This window comes from Hesperophylax consimilis, chromosome 27, assembly GCF_061612785.1.
Source record: "Hesperophylax consimilis isolate HC1 chromosome 27, BYU_Hcon_1.0, whole genome shotgun sequence".
In the NCBI taxonomy this organism is placed as follows: Eukaryota; Metazoa; Arthropoda; class Insecta; order Trichoptera; family Limnephilidae; genus Hesperophylax; species Hesperophylax consimilis.
This window is the reverse complement of record NC_142862.1, coordinates 15,827,687-15,847,113: the sequence shown is the minus strand read 5'-3', so window position 1 is coordinate 15,847,113 and position 19,427 is coordinate 15,827,687. Positions and strand designations below refer to the sequence as shown.

At 34.1% G+C, this 19,427-nt stretch overlaps 1 protein-coding gene across 1 annotated transcript in view; it reads right to left on the bottom strand.

Moving 5' to 3' along the window:
• Window positions 1–4,960: 4,960 nt before the first annotated feature.
• su(f) (cleavage stimulation factor subunit su(f)) overlaps window positions 4,961–19,427 on the bottom strand; it is a 49,367-nt gene continuing 34,900 nt past the window's right edge. Inside the window, exons 14-16 of the mRNA XM_089648186.1 lie at window positions 8,322–8,456; window positions 7,869–7,978; window positions 4,961–5,785 (exon numbers count right to left, since the gene is read on the bottom strand). Of these exons, the coding sequence (XP_089504312.1) occupies window positions 5,678–5,785; window positions 7,869–7,978; window positions 8,322–8,456 (353 nt within the window). The 3' untranslated portion in view covers window positions 4,961–5,677. The remainder of the gene's footprint in view (window positions 5,786–7,868; window positions 7,979–8,321; window positions 8,457–19,427) is intronic.

Sequence of the window (19,427 nt, the reverse complement as noted above, 5' to 3'; positions counted from 1 at the left end):
CCTTTCGAAGTCTTCATTTGACATCTTCGATTGTAGACTCAACATTTGTTGTAAGTATATGTGTGCGGATTTGGCGTAGAGCAAATGTCCAGCAGCATGGAAATACGGTATCATTTGCTTGACTGTATTAATGTGCAAATTCCAATCGCCGATTCTCTCTGCCAGAATAAAGTCTAGAGCCAAATTCACCAATTTAAACTCTTGTAGCCACAGTTTTGAAGTTCTACTAGTTTTAACCAAATCTTCATACACTTCTTCTAGTCTTGTCATTATTTCATTTGTTTTACACTCTCTCATGGCGTCTTCAACAGTTGTTTGTTTGTTAATTGTTTGGATATGAATATCATTAAAGTCGTTTGTAATCATTTCTTTAAGAGATGAACATTCCTCGAATAGCAGTAACATCAAAGCTGCCTGGGTCATCATGTGAGCTCTATAAGACCTTGCGTAAGCATGTCCTGACATAAGGTGAGGAATCGTTGATTTTCCATAAACAGAGGTCCACATTTCTTCGATTCCACTACCTTCCATAAACTTTCCTAAGCAACCAAGGAAACTCATTAGAAGATGGAATCCGCCTAGTCTGACGATTACTCCAGATATTTCACTTTCTGTAGAAGAACTTGCAACAATGTCTACTGCTTTCAGGAAAAGTGGTTGGTCAAAAGTGACAACACACGGCTGGCCAGCTAACTTGCTCTCTTTAGAAGCGTAACTAAGGGCAGAATAAATAGCAGTCGGATTTCCTGGATCTATGTTTATAAAAGGCAAAGCCAGTACATAAGATGGTTCAAAGTTTTGTCTACCATCGTAACAGTTTCGCATGTATGCAGACCATCCAGGTAGTGAAACTGGCACAAAAGCAAAACTACATAACCAAAGCATGTTACGAGCTGAGACTAAGCATTGAGTGGGCATATTTTCAGAAATGTTTTCTATTGTTAAGGACTTTAAGCCACTTTTCGCCTTTTTAGTATACATTAAAACTGGGACATTGAATTTACCTTCAAAGTCGCATGTCTTAACACGTGGAACTCGGACATCACTCGACACAGCTGTTTTTGGAGTTACGCACTGTATGCCTCCGAGAGCGTGAAATGTGTCTTTACCGTCAAGAGTTCTTAAGTTGATATCAATACTGTCAAATACAAATTGGAAAAAAATCCTTTCCTCAATTTGGGGCCCGCCTGCTTTTAACAGCGATTGTAAGTACATTTCTGTCTCATAGTATGACGTTGAACATCCCAGAGATGAACAAATATCTATTAAATGTTTAGAGCCATACCGTCTAGATAAGTATAATCCAAAAGCAGACTGGACAGGTGATTGAAAAGACCTAGGCCTACACAGTTTTAATATCATGTGATTTATGGTAGTCCTCTTTCGTTTTACGTCCATACTTTCGTCTGAAGTTTGCCTTCTTCTCTTCGTTAGATCGTTTAAAAACAAATCTAGAAGTTGTGGAACAACATCTTTCCCGCCTGACCTTATATCTTCAACACTGGGGTAAGTCGAGTCATCATACACTTGATTTTGAATTTCTTGTCTTATCAAAGCTGCTGCTGTAGAAACGATTCTCCTAATCTCATCATCTTTATTGCTTTTCTTTTGAGAGTACCAAGTTTCAGACAAAACCTTGCCCGCCCCATCTCTTAAACAAACGATGGAGGATTTATGTTTTATGTTTGTAATAAGAAGTCTTTCACCAAAGTGCCTAAGTAATAGAGTTTTGAAGTAGTTAATTTCATAAACCTGGTCTCTGCCTGACACACTTTTCATCAATTGCAAAAGGTCAGAAATACTATGCTGGCAATCATCGTTTTCCTCAATGAAATCACAAACTTTTATGAATGATTCTTTTAATAAATCGTCAACTGGTCTACCACGACCTGCGTACGTACTGGATGATTGAGTGGGTTGTTTCGAAAACCTAGCATAACAGTCGGAATGATAACGCCCCTCAGCAGCTACGAGGTCTACAACTCCTTCTAGCCTGGACCTAACCAAATCACCCCAATCATCATTCCTATTTTCAATATATTTAGATATAGTTTGTTTTATAGTTAAAGTATGAACTAAATGGACCGGTTTCCTATATTCTGTTGGAGTCTTTATATTTACCACCGCATCCATTCCACAAAATAAGCAATTCACTTTTAAATTAAACTTCTGAGAATTAGACCTACGTTTTATAGGCGCACTGTTTGATTCAAAATCTTCAACGTTTTTGGAGCTCGCTATGTAAGCTTTTATTGAACTACTACGGGTATACACTTTACGACATTCTTTGTGTATACTGACTGTCGGAAGAGTTTCGAATTTACACTGTAGGCCGTCCTTCCTTTGAAGGCTAGATTCGATTAAAGTTTTAATCCCCTTAGAAGTAACTGTAACATTTTGACTTACAGATAAAGGTTCATTGCAAATAACACATGACTCGCCCTCCATTTTGGTTCACAAAAACAAACACAAACCGTAAAACACAAACCATAAAACACAATCACTGTGAAACACGGACTCTCGCGACGCGACCCTTTCTGTCTGGCGGGTTTCCGTAACTGACCTATTTATGGCCTTGACATCAGTCACTCTGCATGCAACAACCCGAAACCCCCTCCTCAAGGCCAGTACACTCTGATGTCACATCCCGACTTTCACGGTTGATATTTGGCGTTTCCTAGCCATAAAGTACACATTAAAATATATCATTTTAAAGGTAATAACAGGGACTACAACTTTTGTAGGAAATATTTTTTCATAAAATGTCGGCCTGAAAAGTTCTGTGACAAAATATAAAATTATGTGCCAAAAAATATACAAATTTTTACCTTATCATATGAATTACAAACAAACGGTAAAAGTTACGACGAAAGTTAACTGAACTTTTTTTGTAGAAAATGTTACAGCAAAGAGAATAAAAAAAATTTCAATCCGATATGTTGTTTAATAATTGAGATAGACGCGATTTACGAAACCCTTACACTTTTCATGTTTGGGGGGGCACAGGGGGGGAAGCAAGGGGGGTAGGGGTGGGGACTTTTTTCTAAACACTTGTCTAAATGGTAGTAGTCGATGGGGAAAAAATTAGCTTTATACTATTTAGTTGGTCTAAATGGTGTTCTACGACACAGGCTGACTGGACTACGAGTGTAAGTGAGATGGATGCTGTTTGGCTAAATGGAACACTTGTTTCAATTCAAATTTGTATGGAAGGCACTTCTAGTGTTTTTCTTTATTCTATGGTTTGATTATAATTGATCTGCAAAAAAATTAATGGAAATTCTAGAAGCAATTACATATTGGAATCAGAGGAAACCCACTAAATTTATTTTACATAATTAAATTAAACATTTGACTTAAAATTTGTGTAAAAATATTACAAAAAATGAGTGGGCGAACAATATGTGTGCCGGTGTCCCTCAGGGATCAATTTCGGTACCTAAGCTGTATATTATATTAATTTGTATCAATGATGAACGAACTATTTTCACATGTTAATATTTATGTGCCAGAGTAATATGCTGAGCTGCACGCCATGCCCTGGCTGACACTATTTTCGTAATAGCTTACTTGATTATTGAAAAATGATGTTCTTGAAAATTGTATCGTCTTACCAGATAATGTGTTTATATATTATTTAAATTTTATTTATTTAGCCTATGTAGTTTCCCCGGGATAGCTACTTATATTCAGAAATAAATATTTTTTCTCTCTAATGTTATAAAAAAATATTATATATTGAGAAATACAAAAATATTCTTGACTTTTATTATATTTTCCAGCCAAATAAGCGTTCTTCATATGAGGCTTTCGTATAAATAAACGTAGTACATACTTTTGAAAATCAGAATTATTATGACATTTGACACGGAATTTGCTATGCGCTTTTTCACAGATAAAATAAATATCTTTACCATACTCCCCTGTTATTCCAATCTGAATAAGTAATTCATTTTTTGCATTTTAAATGCTTTTCTCAATGCATTTTCCAATTTAAATGCTTTTTTGCAACATTCTTCCTACCATCTCCTCTCATCTTTTTTTCATAAGCCCCAAATATCAGTCGGTCCTCAACCTCGCTATGAGAGATAATTTACATTTGTCAAGTTGCTCCCTGGTAGGAGACCTGGCAATTGAGTGATACCATTACAAAAAATACTGAACATGGGGCCATGACGCTGTAATATTAAATGTTAGATAGCAGTTTCTATGTTTTTACGTTGGCAACATTAGTCCCGCGCAAATTTTTTGTGGTTTCATAATCTGCTGTCGTGGTGTTTTTGGATTTACCATCATGTAATATGTTTGTTCTAAAAAAAAAAAATTATTAAATGACAAAATTGTTTAAAAATTCTATAATTATTTTGATTGTTTGACCTGAGAAACCATTTTGCATTTTCAATGCATTTTAAAAATAGGTATTTTGCATTTGAAATGCTTTTCTAAAAACCATTTTGCATTTTCAAATGGAAAATTTTTGACCCATTTCCATTTTGCATTTCAAATGGTTTTGGGTACCCATTTTGCACATCTATGGGTTTGAGCTATGTGCCTTGAGCTTTGAGCTCTGAACTTTGAGTTTTATTGAGTATTGTGCTTTGGTGTTTTAAATTTGTCAAGAAAGTTTTAAGTTCCCGGTGCTGCCCGAGCTTAAGGCAGAGATTTTCTAATTCAGATGTAGACAGTAATTTTCCTCTTATTTTGAACATCAAGTGTGCAAAATTTCATCGAAAAGTATCTAATTACTTCTTTAAGGGGTGGGAAAAGGGGGAGGGGTGGTTTTTCAAAATCTCTTGTAGACTGTGATATTCCTCTTGTTTTGAAGGTCAAGTGTGCAATATTTCATCAACCTTGGAATAAAGCTGCAGATTTGTATACGCCTGCCCGCCACAAACAGACAATCAACTTTGTATATTAGAAGAAGATTATACATAATTTAGTAAATTGAAAACGAAAAAAATATTATCATAAATTTAATTTTATTAGCCATATCTTGCAACCAAAATACACTATTTCTCATTAAAAATACACAAATTGAAAGAAATCACAAGTGATTATGAGGAATGCTACCAAATTCAAAAACCCCTTTCAACAGGTGGACGAATAATAATATACAAAATTACATTCTGACAAGGTTTAAAACAGTACATAAAAATATATAAATTCATTATGCTACATAGTTTTGTTACTCATTAAGACAAGAATAATCGTTATTATACAAAATTAACCACAGATGTCAGTCTAAATTAACTATTTTGCCTTCTGTCTATGTCGTCTTCTAGATTTTCCATAGACAACAATATTACAGTGGTCTATGTAAATTAAATCGAAACAACCTATTATCATTTTGTTATAAAATGATGTACAATAAATTATTATGTATGACATCTTATTATTAAAAAAGAGGTATATTTTGTCATACTTTCCTATAAGAAGATGATTGTTTTAGGCAGTATTTTAATTTTTCGAAATATATATGAAAATGACAATAAACAATAATAATAACTTTCACCGCATTCATAGACAACCACAAAAATTGTGTAATTTCTGAAGTCAGTTTCCTATGTTTTTTTTCTTTCCATGTTACATTTACATATTAGCATCCATCTTCAATGACAATAATGGTATTATTCTGTCTGAACACTCATAGACAATGGAGATGATGATATGTGGGTGTCTATGATGCGGCATGGCGTTTTTGCTGTCTCTGGCGATATATGTCATTGACAGGTGGAGTGGCGTTCAAGTCATCATCGTCTGAATCATCGCCAGCTCTTTTACGTCTCTGTAATGAGAAATTGTAATGCAAAATTATTAAAGTGTAATGAGAAACTATCAATGTGTAATGTGAAATTATCCACGTGCAATGAGAAATTATCAATGTAAACTGAGAAACAATCAGCGTGGAATGCGAAATTATCAATTTGTATTGGGAAATGATGAATGTGTAATAAGATATTATCCATGTGTAATGAGAAACATTCAATGCGTAATGCAAAATTATCAATGTGTATTGAGAAATGAGGAATGTGTAATGCAAAATTTTCAATGTGAAATGAGAAACGATCAATGTGTGATGCAAATAATGTGTATTGAGAAATGACGAATGTGTAATAAGAAATTGTCCACATGTAAAGGACACGATCAATGTGTAATGCAAAATTATCAATGTATTATGAGAATTAATCAAAGTGTAGTGAGTAAACACTAATACAAAAGACACACAACAAGTTAGTGCACTTTACTGTAGGACACCTTAGGATTATTAATTTAACCGTTTTAATGCCGGAGAGTATTAATTAGTATGGCTGTGCACGGCTGGCCGTGAATTTTTGGCAAAAAATCAGATCACTGTAAAGTCGATAACATTAACAAACTGTAATATTAAAGTTTTTCTCGATCATACAAATAGATGTCTCTATGTTTTCCATTTTAAAATCATTCTAAATACATGAATAACCAAGCAACAAAGGAATAAAGAAGGGCGAGTAAACGCTCTAATCTTGTATTCGTACACGGCAACGAAGAGCGTGTGAACGCGCTTATAGCACAGAACCGGTTAAGAGGAAATGATCTGCATACTTATGATCATTCAGGCCATAGGCCATTGTGTTTCATGTTTCATCTTATTCCTTTGACAGTAGCACAGTTTCTTTAAATAAGTTCACCCGGATTGTGATTGGGTGTTTGGCCATGACTCCTGTTTACACAAAATGGCTTCCCACGTATCTGAGTCTTCTTCCCGTCAAGGTGAGACTTCTATTCACACTTCATATAGTTATTAGCGTTATCCTGATAACTGCGTGTGTCTCCTGAAGTAGCCGTGACAATTACATTACAAATATATAGACACGTTGTTGTCTCCCAAAATTAACACACGATGTTGCATGTCACAAACACACTTACGTTTTCAGTAATTCTTAATTCAAACATTCATTCTTGTATGCCAAAAATATATATTTATAGAATATGTGTGTATAAACGAAATAGATATAGGACTGGCAGTGTTTACATACTTAAAAGTTGCGGCGAATACTACATTCTACTTCACGGGTGTGATTGAGATGACAATATACGCTTACACTAAGACGAATACAGAACGCTGTGTGAGACGACCTACTGCCAGTAGGTTGGTCTTCTAACACTCGCTATCTCACTTTCTCTTAGGCTAGCATTACACTTGTAAGTTTTTTCGTAAATTTACGACTTCTAGCCAATGGGCCGCATTGGATTTTCAAAATGCAAGATGCCCATTGGCTAGAAGTCGTAAATTTACGAAAAAACTTACAAGTGTAATGCTAGCCTTATGGAGTTGAAAATCTTCGAGAAGCATTTGAAATAATTGTATCATTTATAACGATAAGTAATTTGAATATTAATTATTATTTTTTTGATAAATTAATGTTTTAAAGACAAGATTTTATTTATGCATAGCACAAAGGATAACAATTATTTTTATAAGCAATAATTGTTCGCTGTATAATAATTGTTAATTGTTATAATGTGGATGAGTGTTTCAGGCGAACAATTATTGCTTATAAAAATAATTTGAATATATTTACGAATTAAATGTTATTCCTTGGCTTTTACTAGTGTTTGTCGTGTAATGTAACACTTTCCCATCACACACGAGGGCACTTTGGCACTCATTTACGCAATTTGGTTAGACGGGTAACAGTTTAGTAGTAAAACGAAAGTACGGCATTTACCAAATCTTTTAGTACTCTACAACGTGTCTTCAAGTTTTGCAATGTCGTTGACAGTATCCTTTTATTAGTTCTAGTAGCTCTCTCAATGAGTGGTGAGTAGTTGCTTGGCGGGCTTGATGGTTGGACAATATATAAGCACTTTAGGAATAAGTGACTCACCTTCCTGTGCTGCACAGAAGAGATGCCATCATCATCCACAATCCAATGGACGGAGCGCGCCATGTCAAACAGCTTCGTGTCACAACCATTTTCCATTATTGGAGGGGGTACTGCAGAACAAACATCACATTAGTGAAAAACGGGACCATTTTGTAAGAGGACGTGTTAAGTAAAAATACTGCACAAGAGTACCAACTGCTCCTTACTAACAGTAGCCTCTGAGACTAGTATACTGTAAGGCTAAATAGAGTGGGGACAGAAATAAGGTGGGGAATTACCCGGCTACGCATGTTTAAAATTTTAAAAGACATTTCAAGTAACTTTTTGATTCTGAATGGTTATCTTTCATCAGGGATTTCATACTGGGATTCAAACCCGCAATCTCCAGATTCGTAGTGGAAGACTTTACCCCTCGCCCACGGAACTAGGTATAACCGTATAATGTAGAGTTACCTTGATCGGGAAGCTGTATTTTATTGAAGATGTCTATGAGTTGGTCCACGGCGACAAAGGGGCCCCCGAAGCAAGAGGGGGGAGGCAGGGTGGTGCACAGGACGGCCGCACTCGGGGGCATGGGGAATACGCCACCTGCAAATAAGAGACAAAATATTATTATTCACATTGTATTATTAAGTAATAGCTAGAGACGCACATTTTGGCAATTTCTTACGAAATGCGTGATTTCCTTGGCATTGAATCGAAATATTTGTTTTTCTATAGTTTTGACAAGCTTGAATACCAATAAAATGGAATGCAACTAATTTACCTTCGTAAACGCTGTGAATTGTCATTCTTTTTTTAGATTTACATTAAAAAAAAAAATACAGTGTGTGGCAAGCCTACGCACGACGAAAGTGAAACTTTTAGTATTCTTCTCTCTCTCTCTTTTCATTTCATTCTGTCTTTTTTTCTGTCTATTGACATATTTATAAGTAGCATGTGATAAAAAAAAATTAAAAGTTATAAAAATATGGGATTCGAACCCGGGTCCTGCATAACGAGTGTCGAACGCTCTGCCTCTAGACCGCGAGGAGAGATATTTCGCGCGACGCGTCGTTATCGGCCTTGATTAGTAATTTTAATGATTCAAAATAAAAATAATTAATCAAAATACCGAGCGACTCTACCGCCTCGATTTGTAAGCTATATTTCGACCAAAATATCATATAAGTACCGTAAATTAAAGTAAAGGTAAATTAACAAATTTATGTAATTTTTTACTACATTATTACAAATCGTTGATAAATAAAAATAATTAATCAAAATACCGAGCGACTCTACCGCCTCGATTTGTAAGCTATATTTCGACCAAAATATCATATAGGTACCGTAAAGTAAAGGTAAATTAACAAATTTATGTAATTTTTTACCACATTATTACAAATCGTTGATAAAAAAAATTAAAAGTTATAAAAATATGGGTCGAACCCGGGTCCTGCATAATGAGTGTCGAACGCTCTGCCTCTAGACCGCGGTTATTACGTATTCGACCAAAATATCATATAGTCAAAATATCTAAAAGTCGCAGCACGAGAGCATTAATTTTATCACTTTTCCTCGTATTAAAAAAATCACAAAAAGAAAAGTCACAGCACGAGAGCATTTTATCACTTTAAAAAAAATTATTATTAAAAAAATCACAAAAAGAAAAAAAAATTAGCTATAGCGGGGATCGAATCTCGGTTCTTCACGACGACAATCGGGCGCTCTGCCTCTAGACCGCGAAGCTGAGTTTGGAGAGTGACCTAAACTAAGTATATAATATTGGCTAGGCTCCTATAGCGAAATGATCACGGTTTTTCATGACGGTCATGAGTTGGTTTTACTCCGGTCCTCGAAATTGCATAACGCGCGTAAAGAAGTTTCACTTCAATAACCGTCATGCCACTTTTTTACTGAAAAATACCAAAAAGGGAACATAACATAAATTTTGCTGCAAAATATCACCACTTTTCAAAATATCACCACTTTTCAAAACATCACCACTTTTCAAAATATCACCACTTTTCACAAAAAAAAATATTTTCATATCCCTTGTAATATGTAGCAAACATTAAATGAGAAAACATATTAAATAGAATTTTATTGTTATTATAACAACCCTTCTTAAAAAAACAGCCATAATTTTTTTATGACCAAATTCTTGTAAACCAAAAATTAAAGCTTTAAATTGCCTCTTAAATTAAACTCTTGGCCGCAAAATTTTTGCCGTTAGCCATCTTATTCTATTTTCGTCATAACTTACTTGTTAGTTTACAAAAATATGTATTTGTAAATTGTACTGTCTTACCAAATAATCTAATCTAAGTATGTAATCTACCATGTGAAGTTTACCCAGAATAGCTAGTTATATTCAGAAAAATGATTTTTGAACGTATCCTTAAGGATACACTGGTGTTCGAGAAGTTAAAACAAAAATGCAAGTATGCTAGTAATTATTCAATAATTAAGTTGGATATACACAAACAGTCGCAAGTTCTTAGACTCATCAGTTGAACTACGGAATTGTTTATAACAAAATAAATCGAATTACAATCCAATATTCTTATTTACTTTATGATTCATAATCTAATAAAAGATAAATAACCCTGTGCTTTGAACAAAAAAGGTCCCTCGATCCTTTATATCATAGGGATGTCTTAACCCTATAGATGCCAGTAAACGATTAATCGTTATTAATAGTTAAGTGAGAATTGCCAACGATGATCTTGTTTGAACAAATATTGAAAGGTGGGAAAATATTTTTACACTAATCGTGCTGTATATTTTATTCATTCATTGTATGAATCGTAAACCTTTAACAAGGAATTTAGAAATTAAGTAAATTACTGGAGTTTGATAATAAAAAGTAGAAATAGCCAAATTACGCATTTACACATAGAATAAAGAAGAACATCAAAATGTCATATTGGTGTGTTTTTTGATCCAAAAGTCTGACCATACTTTGCTTAAATTTAACACTTTCCAGGCCGCGAATTTGCACGCGTATTAGCGTATCCGGCCACATCTGAATGCAGTTCATGACGCAGTTATCACCCGACTGGTCAGATTCCTTTAAGTGAACATACTCCATCCGGCCGGGCTTTTTGGCACATATTCATTAATTCATATATTAAATTTTTAAAAAGAAAGACAAACATTCCCAGGTTACGAATAACTTGAAATATTTGAAAATCTCCTACTACCACCACAGTAAGCTGAAAATGTTGCTTGTATTGTGATGGAGGACTTAGGCAGCCGAGGAATTGAACACACTACGCCTGGATGGGACCCAAACGCGATGTCAACTCGGCCACCGACCGGTCTATACAACTGGAAAAATGCAAACAGAACAGGGTTTGGGCATGGCCTGGAAAGTGTTAATATGCCGAACTGTTTTCCACGTCATCGTAATATTCAAATAATAATTTAATGAGAAGGCAGCACTCAGGTGATGATTTCACAAGAAGTTTAACAGTAATTGAGTTGTTTTAAATTAAAAATAAGTTAATCCTTTCTTCTCTCCAAATAAGAATCCAATCGAGCTTTAAATTGGTTTATATTAATAGAATCGATGACATGCATCCACTACTCTATTTGCAAGGAAGTGTTTCCTAGAATTGGATGCAAAAAGTGTTCTGTAATTTTTTTTAGTGTTCACTTGTATGCCAGGGCAACTATAATGTCCAGATAAAATTTAAAAAGTCTCAATAAAGTCAACCTTTTCTCTTCTTTCTTTTAATGTTTATCTTCATATTGCCGGTCTTTTAAAGCTCAGAAAAAAATGGAATGGCAATACATCATGTCATAATGGCGCAAATACATTTGCAAGCCGAACCTCGAATTATGGGAAAGGAACGAAGCAACAGCAAATGGCGCAAAACGCCGCTTGCGGTTGCTTCGTTCCTTTCCCATAATTCGAGGCTCGGCTCACATTTCGGCTCGCAAATGTATTCGCAGCATAAGAGAGATAGAGTGCGTGCTAAATGGTCTAGAACCAAAAGGTACTAAGTTGATTTATTTATTTACTAAAGCAACATTGGTTTGCATCCAAATTCTAGCACTTTTTAGGGCTTTTTAAATATGAATAGTAAAAATTATTAAGAATATTTATTTTACATAACTAAACTGCCTCACTATAATTATTTCCCTTCATTAGTATTCTGGGCAATGAGGAATAATTAATTAATAATAATGAATTAATTAGTCCCAGAATTTCTGCATTCAAATAAATCCCGACTTCTAATATGTACATTTTTGTGTTATATTATTTGATCTGTATTGGGTAAGGCGCACTGTAGGGATAATTTTAAGAACATGACTACTAATTATATTTATATTTATTATAGTAAAGCGCACTTGAAGTGAAATAACACAAAACTGCGCTATACAGGGTGTATCGGCACGTACCCGACAAACTTTAACCAGCTATTCCTTAGCACATTTAAACATTTTTTTTTAATAAAAAAATTATTATTCATATTTTCACCACATGTCACCAATGTTTTATCCTTTGTCAAAGTTTGAAAACCCATCTGGCAATATTTTGTTCGAGTTTCGTTGAATAATGTACGTACGTACCTACGTTGGCGCGCTTTTACAATCACAATGAAATGGCACGGCACCATTCGTCTCATTTTTAACTATTATTATTTAGTGTGTACGAAAGAGCGAGGACACTTTTTGACACACTTGCTAATAACAGCTGTTGAACACGAGAAACAATGCCAATGACAGTGACGGAGTGTGGATTTTTTTTTTTTTTTTTGTTTTTAATGGAAAAAAAATGTTACCGGACAGCAAAGCGCCCATAACATTTTTTACTCCAAATGTGCTGAGGAATAGCTGGTTAAAGTTTGTCGGGTACTTGCCGATACACCCTGTATAAGTGTAATGTTATTATTATTATTATACGTAGTGGAATTCGAAAGCTTATCAATGCAAGCAATTCTGGACTATCAAATGAATCTTTTTTTTTTATATAGAAATACCAAGTCAGTGAAAATCGGTATCGAAAAAAATAGTATTCAAGTCGGGCGGTTTTGGTTGATTTAAGTGTCCAAAGGGTTAAGTTATAAAAATTTAAAACTTATAACAATTTTGTTTGGAAGCGTTTAGGTTTTTCCCTCGCTTTATCTTGGTGATATATATTTAGGGCATGAGAGTTAATAAAAACAAACGTGACATATTATTGAACAACACTTTATTAGACACAACTTAAAATACCATCTTTGTATTCTATGCCAGTTTGACCGCACTCCTGGTGGCCATTTCAAACTGCACCAGGAACACCAAGTAGGTGGTGACCGTGCCCATGGTCATGTACAAGACTGTGAAGTCTACCGGGAAGAAGCCACAGGCGGTGAACTCTACCTTCTGGTGTAACATTTGCAAACAGAACATTTCTACCTGCAACACGAGCCAGTCTTCAATACCAAAATTTCATAAATATTTAATTGATTGAGTTATAGTAATATTTAACCTTAATTTACTCAATAATGTTTTTTACGACAGCTATACAGCTTTTTTCATTCTTTCTTTGTTTCTAGCAGGAATTAAACTTCATAATTGAGCCCTTATGCGGAAGAAGCGGCTACGCCCTCAGGTTTTGTGAAAAAGTGAGTTCTGAGATATAAATTTAATTGGTTTTGTGAAAAAGTGAGTTCTGAGATATAAATTTAATTGGTTTTGTGAAAAAGTGAGTTCTGAGATATAAATTTAATTGGTTTTGTGAAAAAGTGAGTTCTGAGATATAAATTTAATTGGTTTTGTGAAAATGTAAGTTCTGAGAAATAAATTTAATTGGTTTTGTGAAAAAGTGAGTTCTGAGATATAAATTTAATTGGTTTTGTGAAAAAGTGAGTTCTGAGATATAAATTTAATTGGTTTTGTGAAAATGTAAGTTCTGAGAAATAAATTTAATTGGTTTTGTGAAAAAGTGAGTTCTGAGATATAAATTTAATTGGTTTTGTGAAAAAGTGAGTTCTGAGATATAAATTTAATTGTTTTTGTGAAAAAGTGAGTTCTGAGATATAAATTTAATTTGTAGCAAACATAATTGAAAGTAAAATAAATTTGTATGTAATAAAGTATTTCAATTAATAGACAAGACGCTTTATTCATTCATAAGTTTTGAATACAATACACACAAAAGTAAAAAAATAATGCCATTTTTCCACATAACTATATTTTTTTCAGATTACTAAATTATTTTTTTCATAAAACTTGAAAATTAAAAATTCCAGACATGTTGCAACATATTGACATATAATACAATGCCGAAATAAAACATCACTATAACAATGACAAATGTACCAAACGCCGATCGCACGAACCGTCAGTTTCAATTAAGTAATGACCGACTTGTGCTGAGAGCGCTGCCGGCCATCACCATAGGCCTTGTACTGTCGGTTGAGATTTATTCTTGGTATGTATAAATGCATGTCGTGCCGTGTAGGGACAGTCGGGGGGGGGGCTTACAATCATTTAATATATGGCGCATAATTTGAATGACTCTGCACAAAAAAGGCTTTATTTCAATAATTTTTAATTTCGATAATGCTGTTTTTCCGCATAAGAGCTTGATTAACTTAAATTTGATAAGAATTCATAAGACTGTTTTGATTCATTTAATAAAAATGTCTACTTACGCTTACTCTCGTATCATCATCTCTCAAATCAAGATTTATTTTGTTCAGTAAAGTGATCGACTCATTCGCCTAAAAAGTTTAATAAAATCATTATCCTAATCTAAATTATAAGACGACTATTTAGATTCAATGAAATCATTTAAATTGACTCTGCAAAAACAGACAGTTGTTTGATAAATTTCCTCGTCTAATGGATGGAATTAAATTTTTAGAACATAGAATGCTGTATTTGTTCTTCCGGTATTACAATGATAATGGTGCTCTAAAAAAGCATTATTAATCCATTCCGCATTAGCGCACAGCCCGGAGACACGAAAGACGCGTACTCAACATTTATACACGGTTGGTATTCGCCGCATTAGAACAGATAAAGAATAAGCACCATAGTTGACTGTGGGATTATTTACCAGCTAAACAACTTGACACCTTCTTACAAAATTCTTTGATTCCCCTCTTTGAAAAGAGGGTTGCATAGGTTTACTTCATGGTCTCCTGTGTGGGGTTAGATTGTTTGATTTGGAGCTTATCTAATGTGATAATGGTCAAATCTTCAATGAACGGTGAAAAACACAAAGAAAAATAAATACCATTTCCTTGGATTTCGCGCAGAAGAATGATATGGTGAAAATCAGCATGAAGAACAGAAATCCCCATACTAAAGATGTCCATGCCTTATGCGGGGTAAAGACATAGAGGTCATTCCTGCTCAGCATCAGGTAAACAAAGTACAGCTGAATGACCAAGAGTACAAAAGTTACACCAGTTACCACCAGAATCTGAATAGAATATACTGCGTTTAGTCGTTTAGACCACTCGCACAGTCGGTCATGCATTTTGCACAGAGTGTTCAAAGGGTTATGTTCGAATTCTGCAATTGTGATGCTTTTTCTGCTCTCGTTGGATATTTTGGATTTTGACGATGCAGCGCCGAGGCTGCTCTTTGTGGTCCAAAGATTTGATCTCAACATCGATCGGGTTACCATGGTTCGAGACAGTCTGAGAATGCACTCGTTGAGAATTTTAAATCTGTAACATTATTTTTGGAATATTTATCATTTGTGCTTGAATTTAAATCTGCCTGCACACACAATGTCAATACAAAATTAGAAATATTACGTCTGTCAATTCATCGATATTACGGAGTGAATATTTATCATTTGTGCTTGAATTTAAATCCGCCTTCACACACAATGTCAATACAAAATTAGAAATATTACGTCTGTCAATACATCGATATTACGGAGTGAATATTTATCATTTGTGCTTGAATTTAAATCCGCCTTCACACACAATGTCAATACAAAATTGGCAATATTACGTCTGTCAATTCATCGATATTACGGTGTGCAAATGCTTAATATTAAAAATATTTACAATATTTTTGATTGTATGTGGGCGACCTAATGGCCTTATGATTAATTGTTGCACTTCCTCTTCCTTTAGCTAACATTTCAGACAGCGTTATAACGTCCATCATCAATGGATGTCAATGTAGAACAAATATATTACATGATGGTAAATCCAAAAACACCACGACTACAGATTATGAAACCACAAAAAATTTGCGCGGGACTAATGTTGCCAACGTAAAAACATAGAAACTGCTATCTAAAATTTAGTATTACAGCATCATGGCCCCATGTTCAGTACCTATTTGAATCAGTATTTTTTGTAATGGTATCACTCAATTGCCAGGGCTCCTACCAGGGAGCAACTTGACAAATGTAAATTATCTCTCATAGCGAGGTTGAAGACCGACTGATATTTGGGGCTTATGAAAAAAAGATGAGTGGAGATAGTAGGAAGAATGTTGCAAAAAAAGCATTTAAAATGGAAAATGCACTGAGAAAAGCATTTAAAATGCAAAATGGTTTTTAGAAAAGCATTTAAAATGCAAAATGGAAAATACCCATTTTGCATTTTGCATTTCCATTTGAAATGGATTTATTTGAAATAAAGCACATCTCTGCACAAATTAAACAAATGATTTTCCTCAGACAAATCTGAATAAATGTTTGAATAATTCGTTATGGTGTCTGTTTACACCTTAATTTGCCCTATTAATGATCTGTCTCTCTTTGAATGGTGCTATGTGTTCTCTCATGTGAATTTATAGTGATGATTTACCATAATTTCACATGAGAGAACACATAGCACCATTCAAAGAGAAACAGATCATTAATAGGTCAAATTAAGGTGTAACCAGACATCATAATGAATTATTCAAACATTTATATGCATGTCACATTATCTGATCAGTGACAGCACTGCACAATAAGCTGATTCGTGACAGCAACAACAACGTCTTAATAATAATAATATTTAGATGATTTATACAGCGCCATTTTTGTGCAAAATCACCTAAAGGGCATTCTCCTTGTCACGGCACAAAACCGCACGACTCCTTGTCCCTGTTTAAATTATTTCCATAAGATTGTATAGTTATTCTAAATAAACAAATTAAAATAGTCTCAAAACTCTTTCATCATTTTTATAATTATCCCAAGTACATTTGTGACACGAGAGATGACGAGAGTATTAGAATAATTCGTTACGGTGCCTGGCTACAACAGGAAACTATTTTATATGGGTACTCACCGTGCAATGACCATGTAAACGTATCCCACAAAATTAACAAAGGTCGAAAAATTAAGGAAGGAGGCAAAAATACAGGCAGCCCAATAAAAGAAGCTATTGCATTCTATAAAAACAAACATAATTAAATCGGAAATAAAAAACGATAACATCAGGATATATGTAATGGCCACCCCGATTAAATACTTTCTGTAATGCCCTCTGTAGTCTACTTTAACACCGAGATTTCCCAAATCTTCGTCAAAGTCACTCATTTCATCGAGTAACCAACACATTTCTTGCCTACTTGTAAATGCACATATCAAAGAACTCCAGCTCATAATAATTCCGTTTATCGTGCGATACAAATCTGAATATTTTGAGATTTTGTCGAGTGTTTCCGACTCCACCCTTAATTTTTGATACTGTGTGACAGGGATAAAGGTCAGCAAGAACATAGAAATGACAAATATATAATAAAGAAGAGACATTTTCGTGAGGCGATAGTGAGCTTTTCCCTTTTCCACTTTGACGGAATAAGGTGCTAGGCCAAATATGCGAACGACATAGTAAACCGGCGATATGGACCAGAATAATTCAGAGTTTTCGGATTCAATCTCTTTTCCCATGTTGACATGTAAATATTTTTCAACATCAGAATAACTTTAAGTTACATGACATGGCAATTCTGTCTATAAATAATTCCAAATTCGTTTATCAAACAAGTAATGATTAACATCCTTTTAAGTGCTTTAATTCATGATCATTTTTTTTTAATCCATTAATAAAAAAATATATAAAAACCATAGACATTCAAATTAATAGACATGCCCTAATATGAAATCTGGGTGTCATTTCGACAAGCTGGAGGCAAACCACGTGACCATTTTTTGGCACCAGGAGGGTTAATAAACTATGACATCAGTCGTACAATGACCACCGACGAGTGCACATTTAAATAACTCGACCATGCGCAGAAAAGTAAAGTTTGCAGTGCTGTCCATAATTGTGGGACTTTCGGCGCAGGATATATATGTTCGTTCTTAAACTAATCGCCTGGCGTAGCGACGCTAAAATTGAGTGAGATTTTCAAATTATGACACATTTATAAAAGTGGTTAAATCAATAACGTAAGAAAATATTGGATTTGGGATATGTAGTTAAGTTTTTTACGCAACCAGCAATTTGAGCCTTTGTAAAAGGGAATATTTCATGTGAACTTCACTGGTTAATGCAACATGTAAAATGTAATTATTTATATAAAATTGTAAAACTGTTTGTTTCCCCAATACACTAAAATAAAAAAAATAAGATTTTATTTTCGAGGATCGAATGGTGCTATTACATGCAAGTTACCTGTCAGATACACTGAAATTTGGATGGTCCGCGCAAGTTGGTTTATTCTCCTTTCCTTGATCGGCATGTCTATTCATTTCGATTTCCATGATATTAACCCTCAGAAGATAAATTTCATAATTTTTCTGTATATCAGAAAAAACAATGAAGTGATTTTAGCAATTAAACAAAATGTAATAAAATCTCTAAGCTAATATTAAAAACCAGCACAGACCCGTGAATCATCACGGGATAGTCATAGAGACGCTATTGCGTACTAATATCTCATTGAAACTTGTTCCACTATTATCCTGACCTGATTTGGTAGTTTATTCGGTGATGGAGAGTTGGAGGACAAATTAGACTAATTGGAGGTAAAAAAGTGGAACTAATTTTTTAGCTTCACAAATATTTTTTTGTAATTTTCTTTATTGCTTTTGCAATGTATTGGTTTTTATACTGTTTTTGCAAAATAATTGATATATAAAAAATAAAATAAATTATCTGTCAACAAAAAAATAAAAAAACAATATTATTGAATGTAACGCCAGAAGAGGGTTGACACAATACATTGACTAAATTATGTCATTTAATTTATTAATACATTAGTTACTGGGTCATGGCAATCAGACTAGTGATAAATATTATTAGATTATATTTGTCAGTTTTTTTTTGTAAGTTTCTACAGCGATTGAGCATTGTTAACATGAACGTATTGATCTACATATTGATACAGTGTAACCTCGATCGTTTTTGAAAAATTGAAAAAACAACAAATACATGAAACAAATGGTTACGGAAATAACAAAAATACTACATTCTTCTCGGAGTTATACGCCCATTGCTGCGTCAAGGTCCTTTAAAAACAAATTTTAGACATCTGTGCCTTTTTTTTTGCGTAATATTTTACGGGTAAAGTTTTCATATTCTTAATGTCAATGTGTCATTATAGTTTACGAAAATTTTCCACACATTAAAAAGTGCACACCATCGTGTTTGATCCCACAGCAACCTAACGACA